Source organism: Phragmites australis, chromosome 15, assembly GCF_958298935.1.
Source record: "Phragmites australis chromosome 15, lpPhrAust1.1, whole genome shotgun sequence".
NCBI classification, from domain to species: domain Eukaryota; kingdom Viridiplantae; phylum Streptophyta; class Magnoliopsida; order Poales; family Poaceae; genus Phragmites; species Phragmites australis.
Genome location: NC_084935.1, coordinates 12,317,297 through 12,343,366, shown reverse-complemented (window position 1 = coordinate 12,343,366; position 26,070 = coordinate 12,317,297). Strand labels below are relative to the sequence as shown.

Below are 26,070 nucleotides of genomic sequence, written 5' to 3'. Positions count from 1 at the left end.
AGGACTGCCCCAAGCTCAAGAGGAAGGAAGACCGCGACCACGACTATGACAAGCACAAGAAAAAGAATAAGAAGCTCTTCTTCAAGAAGAATTGCGATAAAATGGCCAAGAATGCGGCTGAGGAAGCTTCTAGGGCGTTCATGGTGGCACTCAGCGATATCGACACCTCTTCAAGTGAGGAGGAGAGCTCAAAGGAGGAGGAACCGCAAGTAAAGAGCAAGAAGAAGGCCAAGGACTTCACCGGCCTCTGCTTCATGGCAGATGATAACAATAACGACAGCGACCCCAAGCTTGATCCTTCCGAGGTATTGCCTTCCTACGACAAGCTTTCCATCCAAGTTGATACGTTGAATGATACACTTGTTAGCCAGAATAGGTTACTTAAGAAAGTTATGTGTGAGTTGAAGGACCTTAGGTCTAAGTATGAATTTGTATCTACTGAACTTGCATTGCTTATGTCTAGGCCTGATGTTGAGGAGTGTGAGAGTTGTTTGATTGTCATGGTTGAACTTGCTGAGCTTCGAAATGTGTATGCTCAAGTCGTCAGTCGGCTTGAGAGTGCCGAAAAGAATCTCCTTGAGGAGGAGTCTAGGTCTACTCTCTTAGGTGCTTGCAAGAATTGCCCTTTGCTTACAAAGGATGTTGAACTGAAAGACAAGTGCCTTAAGGAGCTAGAATCTAGATTGAAGAGTGCTGGGTATTTGAAAGATGTGCAACCGAACTATTTCGCCTGCATAATCTTTCAGGACAAGCTCAGTTGGGTTAGAGGGTAAGATCAAAAGCTTTTGACTGAAAATGAGTATATACTTTTTCTTATGGAGAAGTGCTTAGAAGGCCAGGGCAAAATAGATTTGATCTTGACCAAGACCAAGAAATGTGCCGATAAGGCTGAGTTAGCTTTGGGTTCGGGCTTTGAGAAAGTTGCTTACACAATCCTGGCAAGACTATTTTCACCACACCCACTACCCTAGAGTCTTAGAAAGCCAAGATCAATGCTGCACAGGCTATGCCAGAAAAGAACAAGCCCATACCACAAATCAAGAAGAGAGAGCTTCCAAAGACACAGCCCAAGAAAGCTTCTCAGCCTAAGAAGAAAGCCCCCATGAGAGAACCTAGAGTGATCCCTGAGAGATTATATGTGTGCACTTACTGTCAAAGATGAGCACCCAGTTGGACTTTGCTTTCATCGTAGGAGAGATGAGCGACGTGAGTGGGAGTGGAGAACCTGGGACATGTACCGCCCCTCTTTTTGTGTACATGAGCCTTTTCCTCACTCTCGCTCGTGAGATTCTGACACTCTTCAGTTCTCCTCTAGAGGCGTTGCCTAGCGTGGATCATACTATGGTTCATATGATTTTGGTCCGTGTGACGGAGGCTTTGTGTCACAGCGCTTTAGTAGACCACGATTCTTCCATCGTGGTGATCGCTTTCCTCATGTGAGAAATGATTTGCATAATTCTGCTTTTACTGCTTCAGGGTGGATGACTCAATACTGAATTCCCAAGAGATTTCTGACTAACCCCAGTATGGAGTCATCCACCTATTATCCTTCTCATATGTAGGTGGAAGACGGAGGCCTAGAGAACATGCGGCTCATAGATTCCAACTGTTTGCATCACATGGCCAGAAATTCAAATTGGTTCTCCAGCCTCACCCCCGACGAAGCGGCATGAGTACATCACTTTCAGGGATGGTATGGTATGTGCTTCTCGAGTTAGATGTTGATGTATTTTCTCGATTTCTTTGGAATTCTTGATGTGTTTTTCTTATAGCTTTATGTGAGGGGGGGTTGTTGTTGTACATACTCTATCTTACTTTTGTTGCATTTGTATTGCATCGCATCATGTAAGATAATCATAGTAGCTGAGTTTTGACCTATATGTCTTTAGTATTTTCAATTGTTAGACTTGAATTTAGACTAAGTTGAGTAGTTTTGTGGAGCAAGCTTTTAATCTTAGGCTCCTCTTGATGCTTTGAGATGAAACATTTCAAGCAAGTTAGCTTTTCTTAAAATAAAGTTTGGCAACTTTATGAATCATGTAGACTATAAAATGATACATTCTTGATGATAATGTTCATAATTCCTTTGGGTTAGTCAATACTTGTGTTAAGGATAATTTGATGAATATCTTACTCTAGGCTTCTTGGTTCAAGTCAGTGCATTAGGGAACATTGCACTATATTTTATATCTTTATCAAATGTTTAGCTCATGATAGAACCTTAGGGGAACATATGTTCCTTATATCACAAAGACACTACTTGACTTGATCATATGAAAACTTGATTCTTTGTGAAAATGTGAATAATCTTATGAAATCAAGTATCTTGTGCTAAAATATGATCTAATACGGTTGTCTTGAAGTCTCAAGGTGTTTATCGTACCCAGTTGCGCGATACTTTGCCTGGATAAGAGGTAACTTGAGGATAAAAATGAAAGAAATATGCCTAAATAATCAATTTTGTTTTAAATCACTTATCTAACTAAGTCTTGGTTTCATATGTAAGCATTTGCAAAGCCTACTGTCATAAATGCTTGTTTGCCTAGTTCGAGATTGAAGTTGGTTAGTTCTTAATGCTAGTATTGCCTCGACGCGAGTGGATGCTTATGTGGTGGTCACTTTGAACATGATTCAGCTATGTGAAATTAAATACGTTAACCAATTCTTCGGGTTTAGCTTGTGAAACTTCATGCTCTTCTGTCACTATCTCTTTTTGAGCATTTGTGCAATTGTGAGTTTCATCCTCTACTTTATGTATCCCTTTGACATTTCTAGCATTTGCAAATGCTTTGTGGTATACTTATGAAAGCTCATTAGGTTTGCATGTTCATGCATTGTATAATATTTTATCCTTGATGTTTGCATTGCCAAAGAGGGAGAAATGAATGAAAAATGGGAGAAATGAAAAATATGCACAAAATATCAAAGAAGAATCTTGCATAAATGAAAAATATGCATTCATCAAAGGGGAGCATTTAATTTTGTGTTTTTTAGTTTTTATTGTTCTTTTGAGGTTTTCAGATTGTCTTTGCCTCTCTTAGGTCTTATGCAACCTTTTTTATGCCGAGTGACAAGTTTTTGCTCTTTCTTTAGTTTTTGGTCATTTGGATAAGCCTATCTTCTTCAAATCAAAATCTTTGTGCTTTAAGGTGTTGTCAGTACACTCATCAAGAGGGATATTGAGAAACCAAGTTAAAATGTGCCTTAGTTTATATGTGATGAGTGATTGACAAGGTTGTCGATTTGGTTTGTCGAGTTTTGGATTGCTTGAGCTTGGTTTGAGTATTTTGATTATGGACTAACTGGAGTTCGAGTTGGAGAAATATGTTTGCTTATCTCATGGTGTGCAGGTGATGGATGCAACTTGGCGATCGATGATGGGTCATCGGGGCTAAGGGGGTGCTTGGTGCTGGATGATCAAGGAGGCTGGACGAAGTCAAATGTGATCCTACCTGTACATGTGGAGGTCTAGCAAAACATGAAACGGAAGATGAAGACAGCGCGTTGATAAAGTCAAGCGAAAGGGATGCCGGTGCAAGTGACAAAGCAACCCGAGGGATAGGGAGTGGGAGAGACTTACCGACAGTCAGGATCGCAAGACGGAGTACACGTGCCGACATCAGGGTGCTTGAGTAAGGTGTAAGCAAGTGGCGAGTCACACTTTGAGAATCGTGCAGAGGGTTTCACGATTGGATCTCAAAAACCATGAGAGGATTGGAGGAGCATGTGGTATCATCGCGAAGCTTGTGTGAAGGCGAAGCTAAGCCGTAAAGGCGCCACGGCCGTTCGATAGACGAAGTAAGGAATAGACCAAAATACCCTCGGTGGTAGGTAAGAGCGTATTATAAAAGAGAGGTACTTTGGTAACAAGTTAGGAAACTTAGGGGTCAAAATTCCTAAGCCTATAAATAGAGGGGTAGGGATATAGGACAGTTTGAACCAACTACTTGAGCTCCTTGTGCCACCCATTTGAGAGCATAATGCTAGGATTTTAGAGAAGAGGAAGATGAGTGCTTAGCCTATGTAATAGGTGAGAGTTTTTGAGAAAAAAAAATCATTGTAATCGACTAAAATAAAACTGATCTCTTTGAATAATGAAGTTTATGTTTTTACATATGCTTGAATTCTTCTTCTTTTAGCCTCTTTCTATTGGTTCATTTGCCAGTTTATAAGTTTTTCTTTTTCAGATAGTTCATAGTAGTCCACAGATTACTGTAGCACTAAATTTCTAGATTTTGCAGCTTTGGTAGGAGATGGCCAAATAGGCTCCCTAATTCTGCATGTAGCAATATCTGCAGCACAAGTACGTACGTTACGTTCTCAGGAAACGAGTCATGACAAGATGTTTGCCGGAACGGACATATGTACGGATGGATACGATGGAGAGCTGGATGGGACACTCCAACGGCTGGCATATGTAAGCCGAGAATATATGTACATGCATGGCTGCAGTACGTGCTGCAGTACGTACTGTACATATCAGTGTTTGATTCCTTGTTAGGTACGTGCTTGGGTTAACTAGGTCTCCAATATCTAGCTAGATACCAACGTTCTGTATATTAATGTGTGTGTACATATAGTTCAATTTTGTGTTCGCAATTGGTGAGATCATAGCCTTATTATCGATCTCATGACATACATGTATACATATGACGAGGCCTTCCGCGCTCTAACCCTCCAATTAAGCGATGGATTTGACGTGACCAGTAATTAGGCTTCAAAGCTAAGGACCCATGTGTGGCTCCATTACTATTGTCAAGGACTATTAGCCATATAATCAATGAAAGCAGACGAAATATTACAGACACAGCTTCTTAGGGCCTGTTACTGACAAAATACTCACAGACGGTTGTTAAGATAGGCGTATCTATAACTTGACCACCGTTAGAGTGTGCCATAACTTATAGAATTACAAATCTATTTATTCGTATCATACAGACAGAGACAGAGTTTAAAAAAACCGTACTTGATATCGTCACAAACAGTTTCTTGTAAGATCTGTTTGTGTCTGTATGACAGATACAAATATATTTTCTAAAAAACCATCTATAGTTAAAGACACTGGTATTATTTTAAATTTGACCTCTCACTTTCCGCTTCCCACTACCCCTATAGACACAAACCGCTCATCTCTCTCACTAAAGTGACGAGAAGTTCATCTATATCGCTCTCCTTGTTGCCATCTGATCCCCTTCCGCAAAAAAAAATTTAGTGTTTGTTTTCGCGAGGGAGGTTCGAGATCTGGGCTCCGAACCCCCTTCCCTGCACTGAGGTGAGTAGGGTTTACATCACAGTTTTGTTAGGGTTTGATTCGATCTGTGTACTAAGTGTAATATTGTGTTTGTACGTCCCAAATCTACAATAGAATGGTTTTGTTCACTGCTATCAAACGCTGGGAGGATAGGATTGTTCATATGGCTGCTTTCACAGTTCGGTTGCTTAGCGTCGATTTCGGTCATGTGGAATATGTATTCTTCGCTGTTGTAAAGGGCACTACTGTGGACCCACTTTATATTGTGAATCACATTCGATCGTCTTTTATTCCTGATAAAAATTTCTCTATTAGTGTTCTTTCTTTTGCCCATACCAGTCTGTTTGTATATCCCAGCAGTAGGAGTGTTATTCCTTCTCTTATTCATGTAGAGTCTTTCAGCACAAGTGTGCAATTCATAACACCAGAATCAAATATCAAAATGACGAAGAGCAGTTCAACACATGAAGAGCACTCAGCACGTTCAGGAAGGAAAAATTCAAGATTAAAGATTAAAGACATCAATGAATCTTGAGTACCAAAAAGTTATTGTGTATGTACATTTAGGAGAGTCAGTCAGGGCACCATTTAGAGGACCTGCACTTCACCTCCAGCTCCGGAAGGTTAAGCATCCACTGCCAACCAAAGAGAACATCAATCAATCTAGTTAAGTTTAGCACCAAAATTGAAACAACTCAAGTAGTCTGACCATGATGTGGTAATAATCAAATAACCAATGGGAGCTCAGGGCTGAGATAATCTGACATGTACATAACACATGAAAGATACTAAGGGTTGCAAGTAAGAAGCATATAAACATGATTAATGTGAGGCATACACCATGGGAAGTTGTACCGTTTATTTGTTCCATGAATACTCAGATAATTTGGTTAAAACCCCATGTATTTATTGATGAATCTTCAATAGAGCATAGCCTTTTGGCATTGCAAATTCAAATGATCGTCAACATACTGCTGAATTGACCTAATACGTCTTGATGCTGTGGCAAATACTGAATGAAAGAAAATTCAAGCATCCACCATGTGGCAGTTTTTTTATTATTGTAAGCATAATTTCTCCCATGGTCGCCAACAATCTTGAGTTGCAGTGCATAAATAAAAACCAACTGAAAAAAAAAGATGATTCAAGGAACAGTAAGCAATTAATTATTCTCTGGATGTGTTGGATGGGAGGCAGCACGTCCTGCCTGGTGTGGGAAACACTTCGTATTTTTTAAGTAGTAGAGATAGAGATACTTCTATTAGTAGGTTGTATCATGTATAATCGCATCTCATACCTGTAATTTTGATAGATAAGGGATATTCCAATTTGATGTCCTTAATGGCTTCCAGAATGTTTTGCTACAATATGATGGCAAAGTAATGAGGCAGGGGTAACATAATTAAGCAAAATGTTATCAAGAAATGAGATATAACAAGCAGCGTCATTGGAAGTGGACCACAATGTCACAAGAGAAGGGGATATGCATCGAATCCCTGTAGTGTTATCACATTGATAGCGTCATTGGAAGTGGACCACAATGTCACAAGAAAAGGGGATATGCATAGAATCCCTGTAATGTTATCACATTGATGAGAAAATGGCAATTCGGTAATTAAAAATATACACCGGTCATGCTACAGAGAATGCCAAACAAAATTTTCCATGAATAGACCGAACATTTACACACAATTCTAGCAAATGATAGAGCTCTTAAGTCCCTATCTACCATCTTAATCCTTAACAATGATGCCAAATGCAATAGCAAATTCAATTTTCTAGGATGCAACATTTATCCGTTAAGAGCTCAAGAACTAAACACATCTTACACAGACTAAAGTTTATGAAGAGCCAAAGACATGAGAACCTGTGATCTGATGGAACTATTTCAGGCTAGAATCACATGGCACGGTGCCAGCAGGAAGCAACTGTGAACACCTACTTCATTATGGTAGCTGCACATCTTGCTGTGGGGAGGCAAGGCCAAGTGTGCTCCACGCATCGAATTCCCAGCACTACCACACACCCCCCTTGTTGAGGTCTCCCTTGTACGACCACAAAGCGCCGACCAACCGTCGCGGGCGGCCATGCGCTTGCAGAGATGGAGATGGCGAAGAGGGTGAGGAAGTGGAGGACCCCTCCACTATGGGTAGGGGACGAGTGGCAGCGCTGGATCGAGCAGGGGAGCCAATGGCGAGTTCCTAGCCAGTAGCAGGTTCCTTGCTGGTGGGTACCTTGCCTACAGATTTCTTATCGAGGTGGCCTCAAACCCACCGCCGTCCCGCCCCATGCCACCGCCACCGCCCTACTAGTCTTCATGGTGGTGGAGGATGTAGTGGTGGTGGCAGTGGATCTAGATCCGGGGTGTGGTGTGGTGTGGAGGCATGGCGCGGTGCAAGGGTGAAGAGGAGGAGGCAGATCTGAGGATTTGGGGAGCAGGTGTGGTGTGGGAATGAGATGCCCATACGTGGCAGCACTGGGGCGCATCCCAGTCGCCTACATGTCGATGAGGAGGTCGAGGGAGCGGGCGAGGTCAGAGCTGGTGTGGGATTGGATTCGAGGTCGAAAGCGGCAGAGGGAGGTAGAGCCGTGGAAAATGGAGTGGGAGGTGGCGAGGTCAAGAGCGGCGAAGGGAGGCGGAGCTGAGGGCGGCGGTGGTGTAGGCGAGGGGGAGGCGGCGGCGAGCAGGGGAGGTAAGGGACGGAGCGGGGTGAGGGGGAGCCGGTTCAAGCTTGGCAACACACGGGTTTTGCCTGGTTTTCTTCGGTTTTTTATTAGGTGGAGGTAGGAGGCAGGACACAGATCAGGGGCCATTGGATGGGATTTGGATGTGTTGGATGGAAAGTGGGAAACAGGACTGTCCTGCCTGGTGCGGAAAATTCTTTATATTTTTTAAGTAAGTAGAGATTATGCTTCTCTGTCACATAATCAAATATTTATATACCAGTATGGTTTGTGTTTCGAAAGTGATCTTTAACTTCACATCGTGACAGAATGGTAGGGAGACTTCCGTTTATTTACAAAATATTAAATAAAAATAGATTGTGAAAAGATCTAAATTGTGGGGGAGAAAACTCCCTAAAAGAAAGTACAGGTATGTGCGAACAAGGTAGCGCGAGGGTGCCCAGCCTACCTATCCAAGTTTGATCTCTAGGATCAACACTCGGTGTCGCATCGGAGTATTTTTCCAGTAGCACTCAGAGTTAGTCCGAATTAGGCTAAGATACAACATATACACGTGTAGTTCAGCAGTACTCGCCTCCCAATCCCTTTTATAATGTGTGTATGGATGTGCATGTGTTTGTGCATGTGGTATAAATGTGAAGTGCGTGTGTTATGTGCGTCCGAGTTATACCTTTAAATACGTAAACTTATTGATGATATTCAATTCAAAGAAACCATGCTGATGACTGACTTTGTACCAAACCATGTACGTTGTTTGTCACTTGACTTGTTCAGCTGTTGTTTTTACAAGTTTCATTCACGGCCAAATTTCGTGACCCAAGAAAATGACCTAGCACCGAACGTACTGGATCTTTGAAATAAGGTGCCGAACCTTGTTTAATACGCCTAAAATAAATAGATTTATTTATGCACGCGACAAATTTACGTAGGAACGAGCAAGTAAAATATCTGGTAGCAAGCTATCCACTTGACACTATGAAACCATGTTAATTTACACACAAACTAGACTCTTTGATAAATACAGTGTGTATATCTGAACAGTTAAAGTGAACTCACATATCTTTTTTTTAAGTATAAATAGGACACACTCATGCCTGCTTAACCAGGGGAAAAATTAGGAAATACTACTCTAAAGAGTGTGGTAGTTCGAGAAACACCACTCCAAATATTACAATTAGAAAAATACCATTGTATCCAGTGTGTTGTCTATAAAATATTATGATCTCTATATTTTATTGTTTTTCTTTTTTTTTTAATTTCCCAATTTTTACCACTTGAACGGACGTTTTTACCTCTGGATCCAAAGTAAAAAGCTTCGTAGGCAAAAAAGAACCCATGATCATGGGTCAAAATTCCCAAATCTACTTGATGAATCCTACCGGAGGTATGACGGTGGGATCCTTACCAACGGCATAGGCAATCATAGTTGTGGTGGTCGAGTCCCCATCGGCGACGCAGGTAGCCGTAGCTACGGCGATCGGGTCCTCGTTGCTGGCGCATCCGTGGGTATATTGTGATGTGATACCCTGTTTTGTTTACATCTGTGATATACTTATTAATAGGTGTGGTACATCCGTGGGTTAAAACAATTTAAAGACCTCTCTTTTATTTACTTATGTATGGCAAGCTTTATGCAAATATATGTGGTGAATGGAGTGACAAAATTATAATACTATATTTTTATTATATGGTGCACTCTCAATATGATCATATATACTATATTGCATCCTGTTTAAACAGGTGGTGAGAGCAGCAAAATATATATAGCTATGTTCTGTATGAGATGGATGTAGGGGTAAAACAGTCCATTTAATTGTAAAAGTGAGGGAAAATATTAAAAAGTAGAAATTATGGTATTTTACAGATATCACACTATGTAGAGTAGTATTTCCTGAATTTTCCCACTTAAATTGAGAGGAATAGTCCGCTAGGTCCTGCAGGCCAACCGCGACCGCACGACCCACCGCCGAATCTAACCCAGGAGCGGATCTAGTCTAATCTAGACCGCCCGAGCCGAGCCGAGCCCTGACCCAGGCTCGTCGAATCGGACCCCGTCGAGTCAAGAAACGGAGGCCGCCTCCTTTTCCGTGACACCTTCCTCTCTCCCCGTTCCTCTCTTTTCCCCGCGCATTAACTGCCCGCGTCCCCCATGGCCGCCGCCTCACCATCTTCCTATCCCCTCCTCCCCTCCGTCTCTCCTCCGGCTTAACCCTCTTCCTCCCCTTTCCTCCCGTTAACCCCATTCTTATACGCGCGCGATCCCGGCCCATTCTCCCCCCTATAGCATGCCCGCCCCGGCTCTCGGGGTTTGATCGAGCTTGGTCGCGATGGATTCGGTGCCTTCTTCTTCCTCCTCCTACTCCTCCTGGGCCGCGCCCTCCACCGGTGCCGCGGGCTCGGGTTCTTGCGTGTGCATTGACGCGCTGCGGACGGCGTGCGGCAGGTGCGCCGCCGCCGCCGCGCGCGCGGCCGGGTGGGCGCTCGCCGCGCTGCTCACCTGCGTCTTCGCTGTCGGTACGTGCCGTGCCGGGTCCTACTTTTCTGGATAGCGCTTGGCTTGGCCGCGGTTAGCGTTTAGTGGCCGTCGTCGATTGGTTGGGCATTCGGGCTGCTCGGCCGAGGATTTGGTGGCTCTCACATGCGAGTCTTCCTCGATTCCTGTTTCCGGGGGCTGTATCGGAATGGTTCTTGTCTGCTTGATTGAATTCGGTGGTTGATCGTTGCGGAGCCTGTTAATTCCTGTGTAATCGGGTCGGTCGAGTAGTCTTAATTTGACCCTTTTGAGGAGCGTCGGATTGTTCCTTGCCCACTCCTGCCATGCATGCTCTGTTCTCCTTTCGTGGGTTCCTTTGCTTTGTGGCTACTGTTTGCTCAAGTTAGGAACAAATTCAATCCTGCAGCCAAACATTTTGGAGGTTTTTTGCCACTTTCGTGATGCAGGGGGCATGCTTATGCTTATCTTGTAAAGCAAGTTTGTAGTTTTAAATTGCTTTTAGTTTTCACTGTGTTCTGCTTGGGGAATTTTAGTTTTGTCATGCTTGTAAGCTTCAATTCGTAAGGTATCAGGATTGGTCGATGAGGTTTAGTTGACCTTGTGTATAATACCTTTGTACAGGTCTGAATTCCATCCAAATTGCATCATTGTTGTAATTTTGCTTCTTTTATGGTGAGTGCAGTGGGCTCGCTGGTTGGAATCTTCATTGGAGCGTTCATAGGGATGTCCACGGAAAGCGGCATGTTCCGGGGTGCTGGTGTGGGAGCAATCTCTGGCGCTGTCTTCTCCATTGAGGCTGTTGAATCGTGCATTGAAATTTGGAGGTCCAGCAATTCAGGAAAATACAGTATTCTCTTTGTGGTGAGTTTGGAAGCATCCAATACTTCCTTTCTCTTACTTTAGAGAGAGGTGAAACATCATTTTCATATACCTTCTGTAGTGCATACTTTTTATGGTGTCGGTTGGCATAAAATCAAGTTAAGCATGTGAGAAAATTAGGGAATTGCTCCAATTGAGTTGTTTATTTTGGAACTTTTTCTGCTCTACGAAATGATGTATTGGACGATATTAGCTGCTACACTGAATCATCATGATGTCTCTGTTCATAAGTGATAAGCAGCACGTAATAAGCATAACTAAGTTTATTTTCTGTATCAATTATTTCAGCTGGACATCATCTCTAGCCTCTTCAGTGGAAGAATTGTGTGGGAAAAGGTTAGTCCAGCACTGCAGCGTGCAGTGCAAAGCCAGGTACAGAGCTGTTCTTTTACCTTACAAACTGTTGTGCTCTGAAATAGCAGTAGTAGATTGGAATGTTCGGTACTGCAATTCACCATTGCTCTCCAGTGTAGCTCAGGTTGTGGATAACCCACTAGCTGTTGTTCTTGTAGGGTAAAAAAAAATCTAGTGAACAACAATTAATGCAAGAAATTTTTTTGGACCGTGGGATTTATGATGTATGGGATTCTCAGAATTTAAATGGTTATGTGAAGGATAATGCGCCCCATACTCCTGCTGGAAGAAGTTTCTAGTCATAGAAATATCTAGATCTGCATTTTAGTGCTAGAGATCTACCCCTCAAATATGTTAATTACAGCATCTAAAATCTGGATTTGCGGCAGATCTGCGAACTAGTATGTAGTATTTGGAAAAAATTGGCATTACCATCTGATTTTTTCTGATTAGTCAGTTGATTTTTAGCTACACTTAATCAACATGTGTAACTGTGGCTTGGAGGTAGTCTTGCAAAATAGCATTAGTAACCTTCAAAAATTGCAAGATTGAAATGGAACAATAACAAAATAAATTATTGAACTCTAATCCATTAAAAAGAATTCTTGTAGGACAATATATTCCAAATTGGTAATACAATGCAAGTTAAATTGTTTCTTTTAAAAAATGATACAAAGATGTATTAAATAATGTTATACTTGCAAGGCCGTTGCACATAAACTGTATGTTACTATAGGACTGGATGGTGTTTCTTTTTGCGCACACTCTTATGAGATTCTATATAGCCAGATAATATTTCCTTGAACACATACTCCATCTGTTTTTATTGGATCAGATAGTGCCAGAACGAATAACTAGTAGTCACAACAACCGTTATAGCATTTCATGTTCATTGCAAGGTTCTATGTGATTGCAACGCAAGTTTTTTCGTAATACTAGCTCTAACCAATGGTTTGTATAATGCAGATGAGTCTACTGACTACACCATTCATCGACAATAGTGACCTTTTCGAAACTGGCAGTACAGGAGGCATGTCAAGGGATTTGATCAGCAGGATCCCAAAGATCAGATTCAGTGTTGCAAGCACTTGTGATAAGGAAACTGATAACAGCTGCTGTTCAGTATGCCTTCAGGTTAGTATGATCTTGACATGCTGTATTCTAATTTGTATCTGTTATTACTAATCAGAAATTAGCTACTTGTCTTGTACTGATGATGGGGTAAATTATTGATACCAGGATTTCGGAGCACAACAATTTGTGAGGGCCTTGCCTCAGTGCCAACACATATTCCACGTGCGATGCATCGACAATTGGCTCCTCAGGCATGCGTCCTGCCCCCTATGCCGGGCTGGTGTTCATATAGACCACATACATATGTAAATAAACTCACAGGATGGCACCTGGTGTATTTTCATGGTGAATACCCGTGCTCCTGTTTGATATCATAAATATAGTCTTGTATACATAGGCCTTTTTTTTTTACTTTTTCGGTCTTATGTGGTGCTATGCTTTCAGCTGCACGTTTTTGTCACAGTAATAGCACGATATGCACATTCTGAAAATGGACTGACTAACAAGCTCTCTTCTCTCTCTATGGATTAGCTCCTTTGTATAGTTATTCTTCTTCCCCCTGTTTTCGCTGAGCTTGCCTAACCTTGTACGCCTTGTACAGTTTGAAATGTTTCTTGTTTTTGTTTTCTATAATAAAATTAACCACCTTACAGTAGGGGATTCCCCTACTGGAGTCCTTAAAAAAAACAAGCTTTCTGAATTATGGCCATGTACTTGTGTGTCAAGAACTCTGTTGTTTCTTCTCTTGTTAGCTGAAGATAACGACGTGCTAAGGCAATTGTTTGCGACTTGGCATCTGCTGTGAGCACCAATATTCTAACCTTGTAACTGAAGGTTGGTGTTCTTGGTTGAAAATTGAAATGCTGAAATTTTTCTATTTGTTCAGGGAGCAAACATTTCAAATCAGCAACTACTACATCATTAATTTTCAGATGGCGAAACTCTCTTGTGGTCTCACAAGGGCAAAGGCTTCTCCCTGAAGTATTTGAGAAGTATCTGAGGCAACTGCTGGTCCAGTCAGGTTGGATGGCGAGTTGTAACACGTTGAAGAAATGGTGACCCAGTGCCAAGGACCTACTGAAACTTTGTGCCACACTTTCTCCATCATGCTGTTTGTAGGGAAAGGGACATGCCTTCTTACAGACGAATGGAAGATGCAACATGAGCCCAGAATTGATGGACACACATTGCCACAACCATTAAGCTTTTAATATGCACTTCTATGGGTGTCGTTAGAGAGGTAAATAGACCACACCGATCTGCAGGACTCAGGTTTTGAGTCTACAACGTCAGAACTCTTGCTTGGTGTAAAAGGGTTAAGAACCAGACCTAATGTCAAAAACTCAAGGTAGAAGGAAAGATGTGAAGTCAAAGTATAGAAGCAAAGCTCTCACATGGACTCTCTGTGCCCTAAATTGGTCAAGAGTCTCGCGATTATAGTAATATTTGTATTGATTTGTATTCTCTTTATTTGAGTTGGCTATAGTTTATGACTTTATGCTGTAGACTTGACTGGAAACCATTGTGAAATCTGTTTTCGGCGAAAGTCTATGTACAGGCTTTCTCCATCGGGTTGTTTCGAGAGAAAGGGACGTGTCTTCTTACAGAAGAATGGAAGATGCAACATGATCCCAAAACTGATGGATACAAGATAGCTAAAATCACTAAATGTTTAATAAGTACATTTATGGGTGTTGTTGAAGAGGTCAACATTAGCCCAAAGGCCAAAATCTAAAAAGAGATAATATACGACACTGTATTTACTAAAATAGATAATATATTAACGTATTTACAAATTTAGCATGTGTATTTGGCACATTGTTTACCGAAAACCCGATTTCGATATGCGAGGCACCGAAAAAAGATGAGCCCAGCAGTTTTTGGCACTAAGATGCTGAATACAATACTGTACATCATATTCAGCACCTTAGATGCTGAAAACAGATTATATTCGAGATGCCAAATACATTGTACAGTGTCGTATTCGACACCTCCGAATACGCACCGGCAACTGCGGACGGAAGAAAGCGGAAGGAAGCTAGTACGTGTGTTCATGTTTTTTTATTTAATTCTCGATTTTATTTGGGAGTACAAAAGTAGTCAAAAAATTCTAAATGTTTGTATGAGCAAACTAGAGTTCACTGGTAACCCATCTTAATTGGTTTGATCAAAAAGCCTGAGCTAATATTTAATTTAAATTCTCTAAATAAGCCTACTTTTATAAATTCTAGAAATTTTTAAAGACTCAAATAAATTCCCAAAAATCTAGAAAAATTCACTAATATTCTTCTCATGTGATGTACTAATTTATAAAAATGTTTCAAACCCTAGGTTTTTTGGCAAAAAAGTAAGTTTCTTTGTAATGCTCATTTATATGTATTTTTATCATTTCATGTGATATTCTCTTTTTAATTCAATTTGAATAAAAATAAATTCAACATGCACAAAATCTACAATCAAGGGGTAAGTTTACTAAAAGATCATCATAATCAATACAACACATCAATCCAATCAAACAGAAAACTGATTCATCCCATTAAAAAAACAGGGATGACTCTATCCACCAACTTTGTCCTCCAACCAAACGCACTCTTATGCACTTTTCCAGTCTTATGTACTTTTGTTTGAAGAGTTAGGAACTATGCTGACCTAAAATATGTAAATATAATATATGCTTCTCCTTGATCACTATGGATTATTGCTATTTTGTAGGTAAATTCTTAAATATTATGTTCAAACTGAGCCATGCATGCATGATAGGTTGATAACTACTACTAAGATGATAAAGCCAGACACTTAAGAAGCATAAAACCCAAGAATTACAAATATATATTTATGTTCATCTTTTCAAAGTAGGTGGTGGTACGACAAGTTTTAATATTTATCAATTAAATATGACAAATGATATATCCAAAATTTAAACAACCAGATAAGTAGCATACATATGGGGTTGTCAACTCTCAAAGCAGAAAGAGAGAAGAAATGATAAAAAAAACATATAAATAGAGCATTACAAAGGAACTTACTTTTTCACAAAATAACCTAGGGTTAAAAATATTTGTATAAATTAGTACATCACATGAGAAAAATATTAGTGAATTTTTCTAGATTTTTGAGAATTTATTTGAGGCATAAAAAATTGCTAGAATTTATAAAAGTTGACTTATTTAGAGAATTTTAATTAAATATTGGCTCAAGCTTTTTAGATCAAACTAATTAAAACGGGTTGCTAGTGAACTCTAGTTTGCTTATAAAAATGTTTAGAATTTTAGACTACTTTTGTACTTTCCAATAAAAATAAGAATTAAATAAAAATATAAACGCACACGTACTAACTTGCTTCTAGCTTTCTTCCGTACCACCCGCTGCTGCCCCGTGTGTAAATACAGTATTGTGCAGTGTATTTGGTACCTCGGGTGTCGAAAACTGCCAAGCTTGCCCTTTTTCGATGCCTCGCGTATTGAAACCGAGCTTTTGGTAAACGAGGTGCTGAATACACATGCTAAATTTGTAAATACATTAATATGTTATCTATTTAGTAAATAAGATACCGTATGTTATCTATTTTTGGATTTTAGTCTAGTCCACACAAGCTGCAGATTAGCACGTGCTTTGAGACAACCATACCCAATGCTTGCTCCTTTGTAAAATGGCTAACCAACAAACCTCTATTGACCTCAAAAAGTCGAAGCAAAGCTCTTGAATGGTCGATGGATATGCGTCACTGATTGATCCCAAAGTCTCGCATAGTGGTATAATGATTTTGTTTTCTTTATCTTTGAGGGTTTCATTCTGACAACTTGTTTAAGTATATAAAAATCACTAGATTAGTAATACACAGTTGAAGGGCATAAGTCGGAGTGTTTACCTGCATATCGACAAAAAGAATTAGGGATTTCAAATGAATTATCTGATCAATAGTAAAAGGAGACGTAATCGAGCACATTTTTGGTGACTAAAAATTTGGCTGGACTTTTTTTTTTATTGTAGTTGATTGTTCTGCAGAAATGACTAACAAAAACTAATCAACACAAAAAACTAGGTTATATACAGCTCTAAATCATTTTTCCAAGATTCAAAAAGTTAAAAAAAGGTACATGTTAAAGTTAACTACAAGCTGAGTATATATCAAATTTTATTTAATGGTAGACAAAGTACCCACCGACAACAAAACACTTGTTATAATATAAATGTGTATACGTCTACAAGTTATACTGTATTTAAAAAAAAGAATAAATAAACAGTCCACGCCCACAAAGAAGCAAAGTAGCGAAACCGGGAAAGGAAAAACAGCCCTCGAATCCCACAAAGCAAAACCCCACGATGCTAGCGCGCACGAATGGCAGCGCATATCTGATGGGACAGGGTTCGACTAAAATCAACAAAATTATCAGCTTTTTTATATTCCAAAATTATTAGCTGAGCGATGTTTAGCAATTGCGCTGTAGATTTGTGTTGTCACTCGTGTGATGAAATTCTTGGCATTCCGATTTCCAAACAGGTAGCGTAGCCCAGAATTCTTCACAAGCCCAATACGAATAGCTGCGCGGCCCTCCTTGCGTCGGCCCATATCGCTGAAGAGGCTTGGTGGTGCGCCTGGCGTGTGGGGCTGCGCTGCTCGCCGTCTCCACCGCCGACGCCGCGGCAAACCAGCGCGCGACCACGGGAGGGAGACGGCCATGGGGGCGATGGAGCTGGAGATCCTGGGCATGAACTTCGGGTGCGTCCTCGCGGCGCTCGCGGACGCAAAGATCCCCGACAAGGGCTGCCTCCTCCCCCTCGTGTCCAAGCTCCTCGGCTACGGCATCGTCGCCGCATCCACCACCGTCAAGCTCCCCCAGGTTCTCCTTCCGTCTCGGATCCTGTTCGTTTTTCCCAATGCGAAGATGCGTGCTTGTATGTTGTCTCGATCTGTGGTGAGCTCGCCTGGTGGGTTGAGAGTGGATCTCATGCACTTTGCGTGAGCATGGCGTGCGGAATTTTGCATGAAGGCTGCGTTTTTTGTGTGGACTGGCTGTGATCTTGGCGCGGCGCGGCGCGGTAAAGGAGCAGCGGAATCAAGGAGGAAGCCGATGGAATTCTTTGTTGGTTTGTGGGATGGTTGTCGATTGGTGTGATCCTTTCTGATGCTTGTGTTGAGCATGAATTGTCATATTACTTTCTTGCCCAAAAGCTTCCCCTGCTCAGAAGCATCAGCAATTCTCAGTTGCCAGTCCCTGGCCAAATATAGACATTGATCAGTGAACATGGTTTCGGTGATCCCCTTGCTCTGCTCTAAGATCGCCGTTGGCGCATTGAAACCATGGCCAGTCCACCAAACAATATACTCTACAGCCCGCACTTTTAGGTTCTTAAAACTCTCGAGGGAACCCTCATCCTCGATGGCTTGCTGCACACTAATTTCTGCAACAATAATCCCATCATTGCCAAGTCATCAAGGTTCGAATGCCTTGGAGATGAGAAAGAGGAAGAAGCCTGACACAGGGGAAAAGCTGGATAGCATGGTCATGAACTTAGGGTGCTTCCTGTCGGTTCCTTTGGATGCTAAGATCCTACTTCCTTTCTTGTCTAAGGTCCTTGGGTACACCGTCATCGCTGCATCCACCGTTGGCAAGCTCCCTCAGGTGACTTGATCTGGTGTCATGAACTCATGATTAAGAATTAAGAACTAGTTTGGCTTCTTTGCTTCTTCTCATGAATATGCGTGCAATAATGTCTGCCTGGTATTGGGTAGCTTGATTGTCGCCAAATTTCAGAAGGAATTTAGAAACAAGGCCACATTTGAATTTCTTTTTGTCATGTCTGTGTGTATTACATGAACCATGCCATAAGTGGTAATCAGCAATATAGTGTTGTTATTTATGAGTACATAGTGGAATGTAATGAGCAGATATGGCTCCATGTATATGTATTTTGTTGTGAAGAAGCACTACACAGTGCCACAGTGGACTGTAATGAACAACTATGTCTCTAAAATTTCACGAAGATGCTACAGTAGCAACTACGCAACCACAACCCAATGTCTGCTGTAGCATCTCTGTTGTACAAATACTACAATAGAACGAATGAATTAATGCAAGATAAGGGAAACTATGAGTAAATTGAGCACAGTATTAATGGGTGCATAAGTTATGAAAGGAATATTGAAACATATACTCTATTTCCTGCATAGACTGACAATCAGATTAGAGATTCCAAACACACAGGATGCTGTCTATATTACAGGAAGGAGGTTGCTTATGATCTAACATAAGGAAGAAGTTGATCACGTGGATTCCATTCTTGGCTTTTTATTATATTAATTTGCACTTGGATGTGCGAAATTCTTGTCAATATGCGTAACAAGAAAAGGACATAATTCAATCCCAAGATTTTTGGTATTGATCATGTGCTTAAAATCTTACTTGTACTGTAGGACTGATTACATCTTTTTATGTTCTAACATAACTATGAACATTTCCTATTGCAGATACTTAAAATTTTGAAGCATGGAAGTGTTAGAGGACTTAGCGTAGCATCCTTTGAGCTTGAGGTTGTAGGGTACACGATTGCTTTGGCATATTGTATTCATAAAGGATTGCCCTTTTCAGCTTATGGAGAGCTAGCTTTTCTGTTGATCCAAGGTTTGTATTTGGCCTTATGTCTTGAGTGTACAGCATATGCATATGATAGTTTTCCTTTTGTATTTCTAAAGCTGCTTAGTATCTTACACAATCTTCTTAACCAATGTTTATATCTGATATGCAGCAATCATCTTGGTTGCCATCATTTATTATTACTCCTCACCAGTGGGAACCAAAACATGGATGAAAGCTTTATTGTATCCTTCAGTTTCCCTGCATTTATTTCAATACTTCTTGTGTTCTGACAATTATGATGTGCCAATACTTATGGAAAAGTCCGAAAAGGTCACTGAATTTTATAAGCATTCTGTCTAATTTCAGTCTTTGACCTGCTTCCTTAAACAGTGGTTGTTTAGATATTGTGGATTGGCTCCAACTGTTTTGTCTGGAAAAATTGACCCTGCTCTTTTTGAAATCCTTTATGTAAGTAGTGAGTGGTATTTTGTTTTGTTTGACACTTGATATAAACGATTGTGCTAACCTTTTGATTTAAAATACTGTGCAGGCTTCACAGCACGCTATCTTCTTTTTTGCTAGAGTTCCACAAATATGGAAGAATTTTATGGTTTGTTGTTGCCTGTTTTGTTGTATCATACTACATAAAGCTATATAATTTCATGCATTTTTATGGAAGTTTGCTGAATTAGGTGTGAGTGTGACAAAAACATTTGAATCTGTAGCATTGAATATATATGAGCTTCAAACATTTGGCTGCAGTTTGGAATCTAGAGCAAGTACTTTGAGAATTAACTAGTGCATTAATGGAACATTCAAATTTTAAGAGTAAGCTCGTAAAACACTTTGCTTGTGTGCTGCCTCTATCTAGGACAGCACCTTGTTTGAGTAGAAGCCTAGGCTTTCATTGTTTTTTTGCTATATTTTGGATTTGAGCCACTTGAATTTATTGTTTCCTGGCACTTTATCAGAACCTTCTTTCTTCTAGCACTATTTCAGAGCCTGCTTTCATGTAAAGAGACTTTCAATTACAAAATGGTTGTTACCTTGTTGATACTGTGCAGAATAAGGGCACTGGCCAGCTGAGCTTCTTGACCTGTTTCATGAACTTTGCTGGTTCAATTGGTAAGCTTAAGTAGATGCCCAATTAGTTATCAATCCATTATTTCAATACTTGTGGACAGTTTTATACTGATATCACTAACTTACAGCGATATTTTTGAAAATAAACAATATTGGAACTTGTAGAGTTCATATGTACTAAATAGTGAATAGGTAACCTGACTTGAGTTCATCACATTTATATTTGGTCAAGTACCTCATTCCCTTGAGATCAATAAACTTTCCACACTGTATTGTAGTCCTTTGTGAAACTTTTCTGTTCATATGGCGTGTTTACTAATCTTTGACACCCTTCTCTTGCAGTAAGAGTTTTCACCAGCATCCAGGAGAAGACTCCCTTGAGTGGTATCCTTTGGTTCTGATTACAATTTTTACTCCGTACTGATGGTATTTGTTTACTGTTATCATGTGGCATTCTATTGCGCCTCTATGTAGGTAGTTTATAGATCTTTTGCAATGTGCATTTTTCACTTGATTCGTGATTGCTTCGGCTTACGGAATAATTTTTTGTCAGTGCATTGAATAATTCTGCTTGTCGTAACTGCGCAACTGTTCGTTAAAATTCTCAGTAGTTAAAGTTGGTTTGAAAGCTGTGTGGCTCAACATGCTTCCAAAAGAATAGAGTACTGGTAATCAGTGAAATATAGAGACATTATTTGCTGCCTTGATAATATCAAACATGGACCACAAGTGATTTTCCCTCTCTATTCACCTAGAAGCCTATTCTCTACATCACTTTATCGTCATTATACTTCTTGACCTTAACTCCTGGAAAGTGATCATGGGCTCCGCAATTGGTATCGTGATGAATGGTACAATCTTGGGTCAGATTGTATTGTACCAAAAACCTGCTCCGAAGAAACAGAAGAAAGAGGATTAAGCAACACACAAGAGACTGCACAAAGTTCATCCTGGTGGTTTAGGATTTTGTTGAAGGGTTTACCATCTTCTTGGCAACTTGTTTGATGAGGAAAACGATAGGCAGAATAGTCTTCCTATGGATATTTATGTGTTGTTGCTTTCAGCTCAGTACCATGACTGATCTAGTTACATACAATTGTCAATCTGTGTGTAACTGTATAAGCTGCTGCTGATGGATGTTTGGCATGTATGAGTTTTCCTTTTAATTATGCCGTTCCATGTTTGAGTTTCATTCTACGTTTTCATCAGCTGCTTAGCGGCGGGAACATTGAACAATGGCCGCAGAGACTGACTTCAAAAATATAGAGATGTCAGCAGAGGCAAAATTCAGACAGTAACCACTGAACCGTCATGGCGTCACTTGTTCCAAAAAAAAAACGTCATGTCGTCAGATTTTCCTCGTTTTGAAGTCTTCAAAATTCATTCTCCAATTCCTCGTCAAGCCATCGAGAACTTAAACTAGAGTGTTATATTCATCAGTTTCTTCCAGGTGACTTTTAACAAGTTGGATGATTTATTTGTCTCCCAAGAAGACTGGTAGTTTTCATGCAAGAGCTGCAGGTCATGAAAAATTGACATCAACGGTCCTCGCATCACAAAAGATACTTGAAACGTTAGTTCTTAAAACTTGTCCGGCACAGCAATTCTTTGAAAGCTTTATTACATGCTGATCGAGGTCGTAACACCACATGTCACCAGCACTAGTACCGTACAAGGCAAATAACATTTGTACGGTCGCGACGAGCTTTTCATCACCTAAGATCACCCTGAAGTACACGGTAAATTACTCAGTAGTCTGAGGAGATGAGTGCAGGACTTCGTTCCCCGAAACAGCACTAAGTTACACACCACTTTGTCATAGGAGAAACAGCGTGTCGGTTACATTGTAAAATCAAGCTTCTGAAAGGTTGAAGATGGGTTCGAAAGGTTTCCGGAAGTCCATCTCTTCAGCATCTCCAAAGCAGCCTTAGGCTGATCCATCGGTACCATGTGACCAGCATCATGAACCTGTTGCACAGCACCTCTAGTAAGTTTTCCAAGTGACTGCAAATAGCTAAAGTAATAAGACTAGAAATGCAATGAGACTCCAACTTTAGTACTTATTGCGGATAGAATGAAGCATCGCGAATACCTTTACACAATTGTTACAAATCTTCAGTTTGCTGCATTTCTATGTTTCCATATGTGATTTGGTTTTACATACCAAAGATTTGTGAATACAGGCAGGTATGTCTACAAATTACAGTGTAACTATTTTTGTTCAGGAACAAAGAATATTGGTGATCTATAGGGAGCCCGTTTTTTGGTAGTATAGAACTAACCTTCAAGAAACTCAAAGGACCATGGCTTTTAAGAACCCCAGCTTCTTTTCCATCAACTGTGAAGGGCTTCTCAGACGAGGAGACAAAAGCTTCCTTTCCAGACCATTCCATGGAGTTTACCCATCTCGAGTTCCCTGCCCAAATCAAGAACAGATTATGTACACATCAAGCAAAGCAATGGTAGAATCAACAAAACCACAATGATGGGTAAAAATAATCTCGAACAGTATTCTCTACCTTTTGTTATCCATTCACAAGTTTCACCATTGTGTACAACAAAACATGAAAACTGTTCAATGTACGACATAGATTAAAGTTACATGTTCAAATAAACTTGTCTAATCCTAGCATGTTCAAAATTTTAGCTTTCACCACAACTGCTCATACTACAGACCAAAATAAGGATTAAATGTCTATAATAGATACTTAAGTCACTAATTTACTAAAGAACAACTCGCACAAAACCCAATCATGAAGGAGCAAAGCACAGGTCTCAGATGAAAAAAGGTTACATAGTGAATTCATGATTATCAGTGTAAAGTGAGACTAGCTGTTGACGAAATGGCAAGCATAGGGTTCTCAGTGTTTACTAACTGGAAGTTGCAAGACACTCACCAAGCCAGTTGCATATGAGGTCATACTCTCCAGCATAAATCAACACTTTGATGTCATTCTCAAGGAGTTCAGGGATTCCAACTTCAAGGTTCCTCATCCAATCTAATAGCATGGCCTCATAGACAGTAGGGCTGCATGAAACAAACTCTATGTCTCCAACTCCTAAGCTCTCTCTGACAGATTTCAGATTGAGAAATTTCTCCAAATTAGAGAAATCATAGCACAGGCTTCCAACACATGGCTTCCTGATGTCGTAGTACTGCAAAGACAAGATGAGCACTGATTAAAATGTTTCAAAACATGGTGACACAAAATGAAGCTGTGTTTTCCACCCTACGTTTTTACTGCCGATGATTGTCCTGATAGAACTGAATATTGTATTGCAAACGAAGTACGCGGCAAGACAAGATACAGTGCCAGAGGTACCTGCAAAAAAAAAATGGAGTTAAGTTTCATCAACCAATAACACAGAAAATAATTGGCATCAAAGAGCAAAGATGCAAAGATGCGATGAAATAATTGCTGAAGAAACATTTAAGACTGCTAATAGTTCTGAAAGGCCAAGAGGCAAAATATACTAATAATGGAACAGGTTTACAGTTTACAAACAAGAAAAGCAAGACTTACCACAAAGCTTGACAGCAAATTCACAAGTTGGAACTATTTTATTAATCCTGTTAAATTGCGATTTTGTAATTAACCCCATATCCAAGGCGTAATCAGAGTAGGCCTTGTATTGTATTGCTGGATCTGTTAGTCCATTGCCAATTGCAAAACCCTGAAAATCATATAAAGTGAGGATTACACCATGTATTGTAACGAAGGACGAAGTAGATGCTTCTAGAAAGAGAAAACCAAAACCTTCAAATTAATGTGAATGCCCTCATTGTTCCTGTTTCCCTGGTGCACTCGACTTGCAAAGGCAGGAATGTAGTGCCCAGCATATGATTCCCCAGTTATGTAGAAATCATTTTTGGCATACTTTGGGTGCTCAGCGAAAAAAGCCTAATAATATAACAGTTAGATACAAGTAACCGAATTCATGGAAAAAAATACAAAAGGCCACATTTGCTTCTAGATTCTTGCTAAAGTTCACGATTGTCACTCTAGAACAACATCATGGCAACAATAAAATACAACATATCGTTGATGTCCTACTAGAAGTTTGCATTTTGCATTATATAACTAAGCCAATATGGCTATTCCGTGCGAAATGAACTTTCACCTTGACCGAGACCAAATACCACGAAATTTCAACTTCACAACTGAATGCATCATGTCCCAACAAAGATAATCATTACCTGCAGGAAATCATATAGATCATTGCTAATGCTTGCTTCGTTGTGGCGGGTATCCCTTGAGTCCGAGCTGTAGCTAAACCCGGTTCCGGTGGGCTGGTCAACATATATAAGATTCGATGCCTGCAAAAGACAGCCAACACACAAACAGAAGAAGATTACACGGAGCTGCCAATCAATAATACTGCAACACATCTAAAGTAACAGACCCTGACAAAAAAAAAAAAATAGAAACTTCAACGCTAGATCGGTAAGCGCAGAAGAAGTACAATATACCTTGTCCCAACCGAAATCATTCCAGACGAGCGACAAGTTGCCCGCAATGTGAAAGGGGCCGTTCTCGTAGAAGAGCGCGAGCTCGCTGCTGCATCCAGGCCCACCTGTCAGCCAGATCACCACTGGGTCGTCCTTGTGCCCCCTAGACTCGAAGAAGAAGTAGAACAACCTGCACAGCACGACCGCGCAAGCAAGCAGCACGGTTGACGTCAACGAGGCAAGGACGCTTGAAAGTAGCACGCCATAGGAGGAAGGGGAGGAGATGGAGACGAAGAAGCTCACCTGGCGTCGTGGGTCTTGGGGAGGCGGTAGTAACCGGCGTGGTGCCCGAGGTCCTTCGCCGACGAGGCCCCGCCCACGCCGCCGTCCGCGAGGGACGCGAGGCGGATGGGCCTCTCGACGAGGGTACCCGCGGGCTCGGGGGAGCCGTCGGCCGGGTGGCGGGGAGGGGAGGCGTCGTCGGCTGGGTGGAGGTTGAGGGCGCGGATGAGGTCAGCGGCGGCGGAGCGAGGGGACCTCGGGGCAAGGTGCCGCAGGGAGGAGGAGGGGAGGCGCAGGAGGCTCCCGTCCTCCGGCGAAGCGGCGGCGGCGGCGGCGGCGGCGACGGCCAGGAGGAGGAGGATCGGGAGCGGTGATCTCTGACCCGTGGGCCCCATGGTATGCCGGTGGTGAGGTGAGGTGAATCGACGGGATCGGAAGTGGGGCAAGCGAGTGGGAAGAGTAAGAAGACGACTTCGGCGGTTTGCGGGAGTCAAGAGCGAGTGCCTAGATTTTTTCCAGGGGTGGGGTGGGACCATCGGTCAGTGAGGAAGGTAATTGTACGAGATCTTTCCGATCAGTGAGGCTACGAGAACGAAAGGGCAGCGGTGGAAAGTGGCATACGTGTGTGTTCGGGTCCGTACAGAACAACGGATACCGTCACACAGGTGTTGTTGAGCGATTATCGGATGGTCGCCAATTTTCTAATACTTTCTATATATCATATTGAGAAGTTATCTAAAAATCTTATGAGAAAATTTTATACTGTTAATTTTTTTTAAGATTTATTAGAAAAATAAAAAAATTGATACAATATATATTGATTATTGTCTCATTGTAAACTCATACGAGAAAACCTTAAAAAGGAGAAACTCATAAATGAGTTTAAGAACAATAGGTATGATTTGTGGAACCATCCTGATAATATTTTAATTAATCATTA

General features: G+C 41.1%; 3 protein-coding genes across 4 annotated transcripts; 2 read left to right on the top strand and 1 right to left on the bottom strand.

Annotated features, from left to right (window-relative positions):
• The first annotated feature begins 9,960 nt into the window (after window positions 1–9,960).
• LOC133893437 (NEP1-interacting protein 2-like) lies at window positions 9,961–14,132 on the top strand. 2 transcript variants are annotated; one of them, XM_062334452.1, is made up of 6 exons: window positions 9,961–10,450; window positions 11,113–11,291; window positions 11,598–11,681; window positions 12,630–12,797; window positions 12,903–13,082; window positions 13,624–14,132. In XM_062334452.1, exons 1-5 carry the CDS (start codon window positions 10,264–10,266, stop codon window positions 13,044–13,046), a joined length of 762 nt encoding a protein of 253 aa, XP_062190436.1. In that variant the 5' UTR covers window positions 9,961–10,263; the 3' UTR covers window positions 13,047–13,082; window positions 13,624–14,132. The 2 variants fall into 2 exon arrangements, with proteins under 2 accessions (XP_062190436.1, XP_062190435.1); XM_062334451.1 differs by lacking the exon at window positions 13,624–14,132 and having other exon boundaries at window positions 9,962–10,450; window positions 12,903–13,280.
• Window positions 14,133–17,298: 3,166 nt separating this feature from the next.
• LOC133893572 (mannose-P-dolichol utilization defect 1 protein homolog 2-like) lies at window positions 17,299–21,690 on the top strand. The gene is made up of 8 exons (XM_062334628.1): window positions 17,299–17,578; window positions 19,207–19,360; window positions 19,485–19,557; window positions 19,717–19,783; window positions 19,866–19,925; window positions 20,380–20,440; window positions 20,741–20,782; window positions 21,214–21,690. The coding sequence occupies exons 1-8, from the start codon at window positions 17,417–17,419 to the stop codon at window positions 21,315–21,317; spliced, it is 723 nt and encodes a 240-aa protein (XP_062190612.1). The 5' UTR covers window positions 17,299–17,416; the 3' UTR covers window positions 21,318–21,690.
• A 271-nt stretch (window positions 21,691–21,961) lies between these two features.
• LOC133893571 (serine carboxypeptidase-like) lies at window positions 21,962–25,607 on the bottom strand. Its single transcript, XM_062334627.1, has 9 exons — window positions 25,152–25,607; window positions 24,870–25,038; window positions 24,597–24,716; window positions 24,157–24,300; window positions 23,923–24,073; window positions 23,633–23,721; window positions 23,296–23,554; window positions 22,681–22,814; window positions 21,962–22,366 (listed from the first exon to the last, which is right to left on the bottom strand). The coding sequence occupies exons 1-9, from the start codon at window positions 25,523–25,525 to the stop codon at window positions 22,238–22,240; spliced, it is 1,569 nt and encodes a 522-aa protein (XP_062190611.1). The 5' UTR covers window positions 25,526–25,607; the 3' UTR covers window positions 21,962–22,237.
• Between the last annotated feature and the right edge of the window lie 463 nt (window positions 25,608–26,070).